This window comes from Giraffa tippelskirchi, chromosome 11 (genome assembly GCF_054371585.1).
Source record: "Giraffa tippelskirchi isolate mGirTip1 chromosome 11, T2T-mGirTip1v1.2.pri, whole genome shotgun sequence".
Lineage (NCBI taxonomy): Eukaryota > Metazoa > Chordata > Mammalia > Artiodactyla > Giraffidae > Giraffa > Giraffa tippelskirchi.
Genome location: NC_137285.1, coordinates 60,075,543 through 60,089,013, shown reverse-complemented (window position 1 = coordinate 60,089,013; position 13,471 = coordinate 60,075,543). Strand labels below are relative to the sequence as shown.

General features: G+C 38.4%; 1 protein-coding gene across 12 annotated transcripts in view; it reads left to right on the top strand.

Annotated features, from left to right (window-relative positions):
- LRBA (LPS responsive beige-like anchor protein) overlaps positions 1–13,471 on the top strand; it is an 803,036-nt gene that overhangs the window by 738,769 nt on the left and 50,796 nt on the right. For all 12 annotated transcript variants that reach the window (XM_081543940.1, XM_081543938.1, XM_081543941.1 and 9 more), the window contains one exon: positions 12,227–12,316. In XM_081543940.1, the coding sequence (XP_081400066.1) occupies positions 12,227–12,316 (90 nt within the window). The remainder of the gene's footprint in view (positions 1–12,226; positions 12,317–13,471) is intronic.

The window sequence follows — 13,471 nt, the reverse complement described above, 5'->3', positions numbered from 1 at the left end:
TTTTATGTTTAATTTTTTTATTAAATGAGATAATGCACTATATTCTTTGTTGCTTTGGCATTGTTTTAATCAATCTATAGGCTAGTTTCCATATCACGTATATTCAGTTCAACTCACTCATTTTAATGACTGTGTAGTATTCTAGTAGCATAGTTTAGTTTTCTCCCCTAGTTTTTACATAATAGTAAGAAATTTTCTCAAAATTAAAAATAGTTTCAGTCTTTCAAGTCCAAATTTGCATAGAATGACTTCTGTTCAGTTAACATATTTATTCACTATATCCATCTTTTATGGGGATTACTTTGCATAATTTGTTGATTAAATATTGTCTGGTGTTTATTTTGACCATAAATCTAATTGACTTTTTAAAATTCCAACTGATAAAAGTCTACCCATGAAACTTTTTTCCCTGATAGGTTATTTATCTTTTACATTATGCTTTACAAAGTTTGAATTCTATATTTCTTATTTCCAGAGAACTTGAATATTTACATTTCAATCTTAAAAGATTCTTTTTAAATAATTTGAGTTAAGTTCATTATGCTCTTTTTTAATTTGTACATTTATTGTTCTGGCTTTTAAAAAGTAATTCTGTATTTCATTTCTTATATTAAGAGGGAGCTTGGTTTCTCAATGTGTCTAAATGTTGCTTTGCCTTTTTTTTAACCAGCTAGAGGTATTATGCAAACAAGACCATATATAATATGTATGAAGATAATTTTCTCTTTTATATTCTTCATCCATTTTAACCAAGTATATCTACTTGTTATGGATTCTCTTTCAGCCTTAGTAGTAATATTATCAGGATTTTTGTCCTTTAGGAATTAAATACTAACTTAAACATATAATGATTAGTATGCTTTTTTAACTTGCTGATCTCCAGCATATTTTAACAATGGCCTCAGAAGGCACTGAGGCTGGTTAACTAGAAAGTTAGTAAATTTTGAGTGGAAACTGGTCAAATATCCAGCAAGTTTTTTTTAATTCAACTGTGTGAAGGGTAAGGAGAAAAAGAGGCTTGAGTGATATTATGATATGTAACATAGGAGAAATCACTAAATGGCCTATTGTGACTCTTTTTAAACGATGAAAATCGAATTAATTCTGAAATTCAAACTATGAAGTCTTATTTGGATTTGTAAATATCTTTTGGTGAGGAGTTACTCTGCAATCTTAAGATAGCCTTCTAGAACTTCATTTTGGTAATGTCAGAAAATTTTAATATACTAATAATGGCATGTTACTTTTTATTAGATGTTTTTTTCAATTTCCCTATCCCAATTTTATAGTGCTTTTAGATGTAAATATATAGGGGATAAAATGCAATTTCAGAGTTGTGTGCTTAAGAAAAGCAGAGTACATATGTGTTTACCTTAATTGCATCCATATGTTTAAGTTATTTCTCCCCCAAACCCATCTTAAAATAAAGTTTTACAGCTTTATTGTTGGTTGCTAAGTGTTGTACTGAGTTAACTTGTTTCCTCTGTTAGATTAAAAAGACCACTTTAGCGAGTCTAAAATATTCATTCTTAAGTTGAAGCCCTACATTGTCACTAAGCCAGTCTACTTTCCTTTACTTCTCTTTTGTTTCTCTCATTCTTTCATTTTATCTAGTGTGTATACCTGTATTCCCTCTACATATTAATATAATGTCCCTTTCTCTCAATGTAGCCATAAAATCTTGCAAGTATGCAATGGTTGGCACAGAAAACAATAGAAAACACAGCTTGTTGAAAATCTTTTCATAATATTTCCATTTGGAAATCCATTAATAAATTCTCTAGGTAATATTTGAGATGCTGTTTATAAAATATAAGTATGTGGTTTTACTGGGAAGTCTTGAAGTATTTGCATAGTCTTTTTTATTACTATGTATTTCAACATCTGGAATGCTGCCTGCTGGATTCAGCTTTATTATAGAAAGTAGGAACAGGCTATTTACAGAAATAATTGGGAATTGATGAATAAGAATGAAGTAAACTTTCTAGTAGAAATGTTTAGTAGAATGTTTTTTTCAGTGCTAGGCTGCTCTGTGATAGTGTTAGGAGGTATCTCTTACCTGCATCCCTGCTGAATTGTGCTGACTTGGATAACCTTTCATTCATTTAGCAAATATTTCTTGAGCACCTACTGTGTGTCAAATCCCCCAGAAGCACAGCAATACTTGGAAGTCTCTGCTCTCAATAAGACAGGAATTAGACCAGTGGTTAGAATTTTAGTTAAGTAGGTAAAGTAAGTAGGGGGTCTGTACACAGTTGCTCCAAGAGCAACAGAGAGAGAGAGAGCAACTGTCTGGATGAAACCTAGAAAGAGACTTCTCTGAGTGCAGAGATATGTGAGCTGAGTCTTAACGAATGAGGAGGAGGCAACCACACAGAGAAAGGGGACGGAAAAGAATAGGAAAACAATATATATATAAAAGCAGTATGTCACATTATGTCATATCTTACAGAGTTTAAGAGGGACAGTGTCAGGATGAGACTGGAAACATAGGCAGGAGAGCCAGATCGCTATTATTATTAGTCTTAATTACAAGTGATTAGAAACATTTAGTAAATGCTTACTTAACCTCAGCCAGACACCATGTTGTCTTTTATGTATATGTTGTAATACTAACATCAGACACTTACAGAGGTGTCATGAACTGTTCTGTGTTTTATATTATTTCATTTAAACTTTGCAACAACCCAGTAAATACCCACTATCATTATCACCATTCTTAGACAAGAATACTAAGGCCTAATTTGCCAGAGTCACTCAGCTAGTGTGTGATAAAGCTAATATCTGAACTGCAGCAGTCTGATTGTAGCGTCTGCATACTTAACCTCATGCTATGGGGCCAGCCTATGATAAGGAATTTGGATGGAAGGATTTTAACAGGAGAAGTCACCTAATCAAATTTGTAGCTTTAGCATTGAACATCTCCTTTCAGGTCCACATGTGTTTAACCTTTCTGAACAAAGATGAAGGCTGCTGGCTAATGTTTATAATTTGGGATTATTTTTTGATACTTTTGTTCTCCATGTAGTTTTGCAGTAAACCTGAAAAAACAAACTGCTTAAAGGCAAGCACACTCTCCTATTTTCCAATAAATCTTTCTAGCACATTGCATAGGCTGAATCCCCCCTTGAAGTAACCTAAGGCCAAATGTGTTAATAATTATTGAAATTGACTAATGGGTACATGGGGATTCATTATCCTATTCCATAATAAAAATTTAGCATAATAAACAAATTCTAAAAATTTATTACCTGGGACCAAAACTCTAGATGAAGTCGAGTTTATTAAAAACAGTTTAGGCATTTGGTAGAGTTCACTAAGCTACCCTATTACCTGTTCACCTTCCTGTTATACCTGTATGTTTGCAGTGATGTCAAACCTCTGTTACGCATCTGAAATACTGAGGAATAGAATAGAATATCAGGAATAGAAATATTCCTATATATACAAAGGGCTGGAGTGAAAAGTGAAGAGAGAGCGATAAACAAAATTACTTGAAGGATTCTTGCAAATCACACATATTCCCCCAGGATTTCTCCCTTGACCTTTGAGAATCACTGCTACAGAGAGACCCTGGAGTGTTTTCGTATCCCTCAGGTGTGTTGGGGGCTGAAAGAATGAGGATTACTGCCTTTAGTGATACCTTATAGAACTTTCCTAACACAGACTCTTTAGTCCTCTTTGTAGCAACAGATATCAGCCTTTACTTATCACTCCCCATTCTCCCTCTCACCCCCATTTTGTCTCATCAAGAACTGTGCTCCGAACGTCCTGGTGTGTCCACTGCAGGGAACACAAGTTTCAGTCCTTGGTCGGAGAACTAAGATCCCGCATGCTGTGTAGCACAGCCAAAAAAAAAAATTAAACTTTGCTCTTCTCTTGAGCTTGTTTCTGTCCCAGTATTGGGCAGGCTTGGGACATAAAAGGTACTCGATATGAGGAAGGAAATGGCAACCCACTCCAGTTTTCTTGCCTGGGAAATGCTATGGACAGAGGAGCCTGGTGGGCTATAGCCCATGGGGTTGCAAGAGTTAGACAAGGCTTAGGAACCAAACCATCATATTACTTTCATATTAAAGGGCAATATAAATAGACAAAATAACTTTTAAAATAGTTACTGGTAGCTTTTCAGTGCTGAAAAGTAATATTTTGTCTCATTCTAGAGCTTCATGACCTTTTAAATTACACCCAGCCCCACAGGCAAATAAAAAGATGTTTTGGAATGTCACATTGTTTGGCTCTAGAAACTAATAATTTTGTGTGTTATCCCAGGAAGAATATAGGTTAAAGTGTATGTTTCATTTCTGGTTCTATTTTGCAGCCCAGTTTTTGTTTTACTTTGATTTCCACTTAAAGTTGGCTTAAAAAAAAATACCCTGTTTGTGTATCTTTATAAATCAGTCATTTGGGGTACAAGACTGATTTATAAAGCTTATGTGCAAAATAGAGGATGTTATTTTTAACGGCAACAGGGTTGCTGTTGCCTGCAGGGTTACCTGCAAAAAAAGGTAGGGAAACTTCTTTGTTGTGTGAATAGTTTGTACAAGGCATTGTTCTTCCTGCTTGCCCACTTCTAAAATACATGATATTCTAGCCTTATGGTTTAGTTGCTTGGACAGACCAGTAATACACTAAAAACTAACATTACAGGGAAGCCTGAATTAAATGTGTAGTTAGCAGCATGAACAAGCTGTAAGATTTGGGAAGTGTTACACCAACAAGGTCTCAGTGATGCAGATAACCACAGTGGTGTGGTCAGTCACCTAGAGCCAGACATCCTGGAGTGTGAAGTCAAGTGGGTCTTATGAAGCATTACTATGAACAAAAAGCTAGTGGAGGTGACAGAATTCTAGCTGAGCTATTTAAAATGCTAAAAGATGATGCTATCAAAGTGCTGCATTCAATATGTCAGCACATTTGGATAACTCAGCAGTGGCCACAGGACTGGAAAAGGTCAGTTTTCATTCCAATCCCAAAGAAGGGCAATGCCAAAGAATGTTCAAACTGCCACACAGTTGTGCTTGTTTCACATGCTAGCAAGATTATGCTCAAAATCCTTCAAGCTAGGCTTCAGCAGTATGTGAACCAAGAACTTCCAGATGTACAAGCTAGGTTTCTAAGAAGAAGCGGAACCAGAGATCAAATTGCCAACATTTGTTGGATTATGGAAACAGCAAGGGAGTTCCAGAAAAACATATGCTTCTTTGACTACGTTAAAGTCTTTGTGTGGATCACAGCAAACTGGAAAATTATTAAAGAGATGGGAATACCAGACTACCTTATTTGTCTCCTGAGAAACCTGTGTATGCAGGTCAAGAAGCAGCAGTTAGAACTGGACATGGAACACTGACTGGTTCAAAATTGAGAAAGGACTATGACAAGGCTGTATATTGTCACCCTGCTTATTTAACTTATATGCAGAATACATCATACGAAACACTGGGCTGGATGAATCACAAGCTGGAATCAAGATTGCCAGGAGAAATTTCAACAACCTCAGATATGCAGATGACACCATCCTAACGGCAGAAAGCGAGGAGGAACTAAAGAGCCTCTTGATGAGGGTGAAAGAAGAGAGTGAAAAAGCTGATTTAAAACTCAACATTTGAAAAACTAAGATCTTGGCATTCAGTCCCATCACTTCATGGCAAATAGAAGGGAAAAAAGTGGAAACAGTGACAGATTTTATTTTCTTGGGTTCCAAATCACTGCAGATAGTGATTGCAGCCATGAAATTAGAAACCACTCACTCCTTAGAAGGAAAACTATGACAAACCTAGACCAAAAAAAAAAAAGCAGACATCACTTTGCCAACAAAAGTCCATATAGTCAAAACTCTAGTTTTTCCAGTAGTCATGAGTGCTGAAGAATTGATGCTTTCAAACTGGTGTTGTTGGAGAAGACCCTTGAAAGTCCCTTGGACTGCATGAAGATCAAACCAGTCAATCCTAAAGGAAATCAACTCTGAATACTCATTGGAAGGACTGATGCTGAAGCTCCAATACTTTGGCCACCTGATGTGAACAGCCGACTCATTGGAAAAGACCCTGATGCTGGGAAAGATTGAAGGCCAAAGGAGAAAGGGGTGGCAGAAGATGAGATGGTTAGAGAGCCTCACTGACTCAATGTGCATGCATTTGAGCAAACTCCAACAGATCATGAAGGACAGGGAAGCCTGGCGTGTTGCAATCCATGAGGCCGCAAAGGGGCGGGTACGACCTGGCAACTGAACACCACCACCACCACCACCACCAAGGTGGGACTCAAGCAGGGTTTTCTAGAGAGTGGCATGACTTAGAAAACCGAAGATGAAGGAGGCCAGTCTAGGAGAGACAGCGGCAGAAGAGAAGATGTAAGGTGGAGACGGGTGGTTTTGTTTGTGAAAGAAAACCTGCTTGATTGTAGAGAGTTGGATGAGAGAACAGCAGTAGGCCTTCATCTTTTTGTGTTTTGAATTAAGGTTAGCCACAGACGAGTAGCAAAATTTCTTTTGTACATTTCTTCCCAAGCACCCTCCCTCCCCTACCATCACCATGTTACAAAACTGGAGTGAAATGATCAAGACCATGGAAATAATATTTCTTCAGTGTAATTAAACTACAGACCTTGTGAATGTCACCACATTCTGTAATTGCTCTTTCTGTTTAATGATCTTATGCAATGACTAAATCACATGTATTAGTCGCTATCTTCTTGGTTTTCTTCTAAGTGTAAGAAGGAATCAGTCTTTACTTGTCTTTAATAGTCTTGATATTTGTGGAAAGTGGTCACATATTTTGTTGAATGTCTCTGAATTTGTCTCATATTTTCACATGATTCTAATGAAGTTATTTATTTTTTGTCAAGGATACCATAGAAATTATATAGCATTCTTCTCAGTGCCTCATATGAAGGAGTAAGACTGTATCTTTTAAGAATTGACAGTTAATTGAAGACATTTGATCAGGGGAATATTACGTAAAGGAGAGTTCAAGAAAGCTCAAGTCTGTAGGAAGAAATTGCAAATAACAGAAGAGACACTATTATAATTCTCAATACCTGAAATTATAAGAAATTCCTGGATTCAAATAGAAATGATGAGTATGAGAAACTTATAAAAGAAGTGATTAGGTCTAGTTACTGAGGTAAAATTTTTTAAATGTTAGTAAGATTCTGAGCATTAAAAATAAAATCAAAAGGGGAGTCTCATCCTTGATTGAAGAAGGCTAGAATAAAATTAATTTTTCCAGATTTTAGATTTGATAATTCCAAGTGTGCTGAGATATACACATAGTGTAGCTGGATGGCCATCAGGCAAAGTGTAAATGAACACTTCATAGAAATTGACAGTCCTCTGGCTTTAGATTTGGAAATCCTTCATATAGAGCTAAGATTTGAAGTCATGACACTAAAAAAAAATTCCAGGGCAGGAAGTTTAGATCAAGAAAATTGGAGTGTGAAAAGAGAGCTTGCAGTGATGAGTTTATTTGTGGATGAGAAATAAGAGTAGAGGTTGGCAGAACACAGAGAATAAAGGAGTAGTTAGAGACCCAAGCTAGTATAGAGCCATAGATGCCAGGGCAGAGAGCATGTGAAGTCACTACTGTGTGATCAACAGTGTAAATTGCTTTAGAGATCAAGATAATGACAGAATGGTGATGAGCTTTAGAAACAATGAGAAGAATCTAGAATTACCACTTGATGATATTCAGTTCAGTTCAATTCAGTTGCTCAGTCGTGTCCGACTCTTTGCAACCCCATGAATCGCAGCACACCAGGCCTCCCTGTCCATCACCAACTCCTGGAGTTTACCCAGACTCATGTCCATCGAGTCGGTGAGGCCATCCAGCCATCTCATCCTCTGTCGTCCCCTTCTCCTCCTGCCCTCAATTCTTCCCAGCATCTGGGTCTTTTCCAATGAGTCAACTCTTCACATGAGGTGGCCAAAGAATTGGAGTTTCAGCTTCAATATCAGTTCTTCCAATTAGGTTTGACTATAAAGATTTGAGATTACCTTACAGTCTTATTCTATAATTTTCTCACTTGAAAAAACCCTTTCTATTGTATTGTTATCACCAACAACTCAAAGGTTAGTCAAGAAATATAACATTTGTGTCTAAGAATTATATAATTTTTTTAGATGTCTTAAGGACTTAGAAAGAAAAATATTATTTAACCTATGTGGGATAATACAACTTTTATTTCATAATTGAGACAGAATTCACACCACTGTGTTCCATGACTTGAAAAATTGTTTCCCTGTAAAAGGTCAGTAATGTGTAAATTTTATTCAAATTTTAAGACAAAAAAATTGTGTTCAAAAGGGGAGATTGGTGTTTTTAAAAGTTTTCTCACCATCTACATACTTTTCATTTCAAAACAAGGCTAAGGACATGTAGTATTAAGGATATTGGTATTATGTAGTATTGAGACCAGTTGCATTAAATTTATATCTATAATAAAATTTACATGCGATAATGTTGTTATTCTTAGTTTCTCTATAGTAGTTGGTGTTACTGGCCGTCCTCTCTTTGGAATTCTCATCTGTAGCTTCCACATCACCCTGTCCTGCTCCCCAGCTTCCAGCAACCTCTCCCTTCTATTGTCATCTTCTTCATATCAAACCCTAAATATGGGCATTCCCCAAGTTTCACCTCTGTGTCCTTTTATATATGTGTCTCATGTATTTTCATCCTGGGAGCTTAACCAGTGGACTTCAAACTTTGCTCCAGAGCCCTAAGATTTCTCAGAATTGTCTCAGGAGCTGCTGTGTAAGGATGGTTTTGCCCATCTTTAAATAGCCCAGTCGCTATGTTTTTTTGTATTGGGGTTTTGTGTAAAACTTCATTTGAAAAAGGAAATCATTTCTGCTGCTTAAAAATACATAAACAGAGTGAGAGGGAAGGGTCAAAAACCATGGACTTAAATTTCTCTTGTATGAATGAGACCCAAATGAACACCTCTGATGTTTCAGCCCAGGGCCAGGCCTAGGCTTTCGTTTGTCCCCTGGACGTCTCAGCCTGGCTCAACAACTATCACTGTCACTTCAGATTTCCACATCTGACACAAAATGCACTGTCTTTCTCCTGCAAAGCTAGTTCTCCCTCACAGAAATTTATATTTCTGTTCATTGCTTTACTACTCTAAAATAGGCAAGTTCAAAAGAAAAGAATTAGTGTTGTCTTTTCTCTTCATTGCTCAAAGTCATCAGTGTCTAAGACTTGTTGATTTTGCCTTAGATCGTGGTTCACATATTTATCCCTTTCTTGCAAATAACACAGCTTCCCTAAAGACTGAGGTATCCAGTTCCTTATGTTTTGGACTGCTCTCTGAATCTCCAAGGAGATCTCTCTGACTCTGGGCACTTAGCCCTATAGTAAACTTTGAAATGCTGAGCCAGATTTCAGGTTTTTTTGTGTTTTTTTAATAATGTATTCATTATCATCACCACTCTCATTGTAAATTCCTGAAGCATTTCTTCCTTTTCTGTTTTAGCTGTGTTAAATGGGGATCACGCTAAGCCCCCAAACCCAACAATAATTCGACATTTTATTTATTGCCTTGTATGTGCTTGGCATTGTGCTAAACACTTTATAAGTATTACTTAATTTTCCATATAATTCTCCAAGTGAGGCATTATTATTATCTCTATTTTATCAATGGGGAAACGGATTAAGCAACCTATTCAAACACAGCAAATAAATGGAAAAATCAGAATTAGCACTCTTAACCAATTAGCTCCATAGGCCAAGTATGTAAGCTGTCTGTTCCCCACTCCCCTTCTTTTAATGAGTGGAAATGTATGTGGGCTGCTGGGCCAGGACCACTGAAGGCAGCAGTCAAGGGAAAGGGCGCTGGCTTTGCTGTTTTTAAAAGCGCCTTAAGGTTTCCGTTAAGCCAGCTGTGAATCCATACATCTTGGAAGAGCAGGGCTCCCACCTCCTCTGTGACTACCGTAGGCCTCAGGTTGCCCTTCTGTGATATATTTTTTTCCTCAAGATTGTCCTTGATGTTCATCATGAATTGATTTCACCCCATCAAAAAATGTTTTAGATACTGCTCTGAAGTGACCCTAGCCTCTACTCCTCACTTCCTGTTGGCTCCTTTTCTGGTTTCGGGAGTCTGGGGCCAGCCTTATCTCCTGCCAAGCCATGCTGCTCTGATTGTGTGTGAGCAAACGCTTAATGCTGCTGCTGATGTTGATATTAGAGCTACTTTATGAATTCACTCATTACGTTGTAAACGCATGCTTTTGTGTGCTCAGTCTTATCCCTAGGCCATGGCATTGTCCCTAACAGATAAGGAAGAATAGCTTCCTGGTTGAGAGTATGAGCTCCTGAATCAAGCTGCTTAGGTGCAAAATTTGAGCCTGCTGTTTAATTAATGTGTGACCTTGGACAAGATATTTAAGTTCTTTGTGTATTATTTTCCTTTATCAGTAAAATAGATATAGTAAAGTACTCACTTCATACAATTTAAAAATTAAATGATATAATCACTTAGAAAAATATCTGGCAAATAGTATCTACTAAATAAATATTTGTTATTGATGTGTGTGTGTACTCTGTTGTGTCTGACTCTTTGCAACCCCACGGACTCTAGCTGGCCAGGCTCCTCCGTCCATCAGATTCTCCAGGCAGAAATACTGGAGTGGGTTGCCATTCCCTACTCCAGGGTTAATGTTGTTAGTAGCCCTCAATGAATATTGGTTGACTGCATATTAAGAGTCTAATCTGTACCAGTAAGCACTTTGCTGTGTTTTTTTGCATACATACTATTTGCTCCTCAATCTAACACTGTGAGGTTGATATTATTATTATTATCCATATCTTACAGGAAGAAAATTGAAACAGGTTGAATGACGTGCCCTGGGTCACATAGCTTGTAAACGGTGTGCAGTGTTAGCACATGGTCTGTGTGACTTCAAAGCCATGGTGCTTTTCCCAAACCACTCAGCTTTCACAGAGGTCTTTGCAGTCCTTTCTGCCTAAGCCAGTCCTAGTGCATTCCTTGAATTTATTGAGCTAACTGCATCAGACTGTTATTCAATCATCCAAGTACATGCCCTGCTTTCTATATTAGGAATACTTTCTTCAAGGGCAGAAACACTGACACCTCATATGCTGTTTATATCACTGATGATTACAATTGAATACATAAATGGCTGAATTGCTATCATTGTTTATTAAAAGGTGGTTGTAAAGGACTACTAATGGTATCCTCATCAAATAAAAAAAAGAAGTTAATACTGCATATTTTTATTTCCCTGTGTATGATTTATTAATTGCCTACAGTTCTGCAGAGCATATAAAAATTGAAATACCTGTTTTCTTAGGGATTAAAAAATAGCATGACAAACATATATTCCCTTACAAAGAGATTTTCTTCCTCCTTTTAGCCCACAAGTTAAAAATACTGCTGTAGAAGTATTGAAGTCATCTTTATACGTCTCTGCTTCCTTCTCTCCCCTCACACACACTGTGGCATTTATTCATTCACCCAATTTAAAGGTCTAAGTGTGAAGAAAATAGTTAAGGTCCTCGCTCTTGCGGATCTTGTTTTAGTGGGAGGAGACAGGCATAAACAAGTAAACAAATAAAATCATTACAAACAGCGACCACGTCTGGCATTTCAGAGTTTTCTGTGATGAGGTTGGGAAGTGAGCACCTGGGCTGGGTGGACAGGAAGAGCAAGTGGCTCACAACAAAGGGCTTAGGCACACGTCTTCCAAAAAGAGCGCACACACGTGGTCCCTGGGCTATTGCTTGGATGCAACATATGGCTTTTCCTTTACTGTTCAGCCACCTAGATTCAAAGAGACTGTCAACAATAATGCTCTGCCCATGGCAAAAGGAAGAGCGTCGAGCGATTTTCACAGGTGCTGTGTTTCTTTCTGTGACTTCCCAGGATGAGATAGGGCCTAGAATCAAAGCAGGGGGGAAAAAATGCAAGAAAAGGGAGATGAAGCCAAAAAGGACAAATTCTGATTGTGAGAGCTGGTTTCTGTTTCCCATCATGGAGCAGGATGAGAAAGTTTCGCAGGGTTAGGAGGCACAGTTCCCATGGTCCTGCAGCGGGACCTCAGCCTCTGCCCTGCCAGGTGCTCAGCCCCGCTGTGAACACACGGGGTTGATTTCCAGCGTGAGGTAAGCCAGAAGTAAGGGCTGACATTTCCAGGTGACAGTTGTGGTTCTTTTGCCTGTAATTAGCACCTCTTAACCCTCAGACTTGCCCGTGTCTTTTTCAGGCTGTGGAAGCTCAAATCCGAAGTTTTGGGCAGACGCCATCTCAGCTGCTCATAGAGCCCCACCCTCCCAGAGGTTCTGCCATGCAAGCGGTGAGTGCAGCCTGCTCTCTCCTCATTTCTCGGGCCTCTTTGAGACCCTGCTTGACGTTCTTAACAGTCTTTCATTGTACTTGAGCTTCTCCACCACACCTTGGCCTGTTCTTCTAATGTACTATTTGTGCACCTGCTAACAGCCAGCTAATACTGCCTGTTCTCCTGGACTCTGAAGGAAGGCAGACATTGCTCCAGTGCTCCAGTATTTCATCAGGGCGTCATGTTCTGTGTTGCAGAATTAAAAGTTCCATCACTGTCTTATATCCTCATTCTAGGATAGAGGATGGATACATTTTCTGGTTTGATCCTATAAGTGCCTAGATTAGTTTTCCTATTGTGTTTATTCTTTACATCCCAGTGTTTTTCACTTTGGGAATTTTGAAAGTAATCCTAATACATAGGCTATGTTACTGAGAGTCAGGAACCTTGGAGGAAAAAATGATGGTGTGATATACCAAACACCCAAAGCTTAGTGCCTCGAACAGTGATTTTTCTTTCCTGTGATTCTTAGGGATAGATAGGCATTTCTTCTCGTTCACCTTGCCTGTCACATGCACTGCTGCGGTGAGTGCTGAGAGGCGAGACTGCTCTTTCCATGTGATCTTTCATCAAGGAAGTTGGCCCAGGCCACCCCCACTCCCAGTGCTCAGGAGAACACTTTTGCATGACTTCTTGAAGCTTGCTTTTACTCCCAGTGGTCAGGAGAACACTTTTGCATGACTTCTTGAAGCTTGCTTTTGAACTTGCGCAGCATCATTTATGCAGCGTTGTATGGCCAGAGCAAGTCAGAGGCCCACCTAGAACCAGGAGCAGGGAAATAGACTAGAGCTGTAAAATCTGTGGCTGTTCCTCTTTCATGGTTCCTGAAATTTTGGGGGGAAATTCTTTCATGACAAAAAAAATTCAGCATAGGAGCAAACATTGCATGGCATGATAGAAATATTTTAAGTGTAGTCTATCGGTATTTTATGTCTTGAATTGTCCATCGATAAAACAGGTTGCTCATTACTGTGTTAAAGTAAGAATGGGGACATAGAGTCTGTTTCCATAAATGCAATGAATAGTTTAGAATAGGTTCTAACTCCATGTTGGGGCTTAGAATGGGAGGATTTCACTGGATGCTGGGAAGGAGAGAGGAGCAGCCAGCAGGGC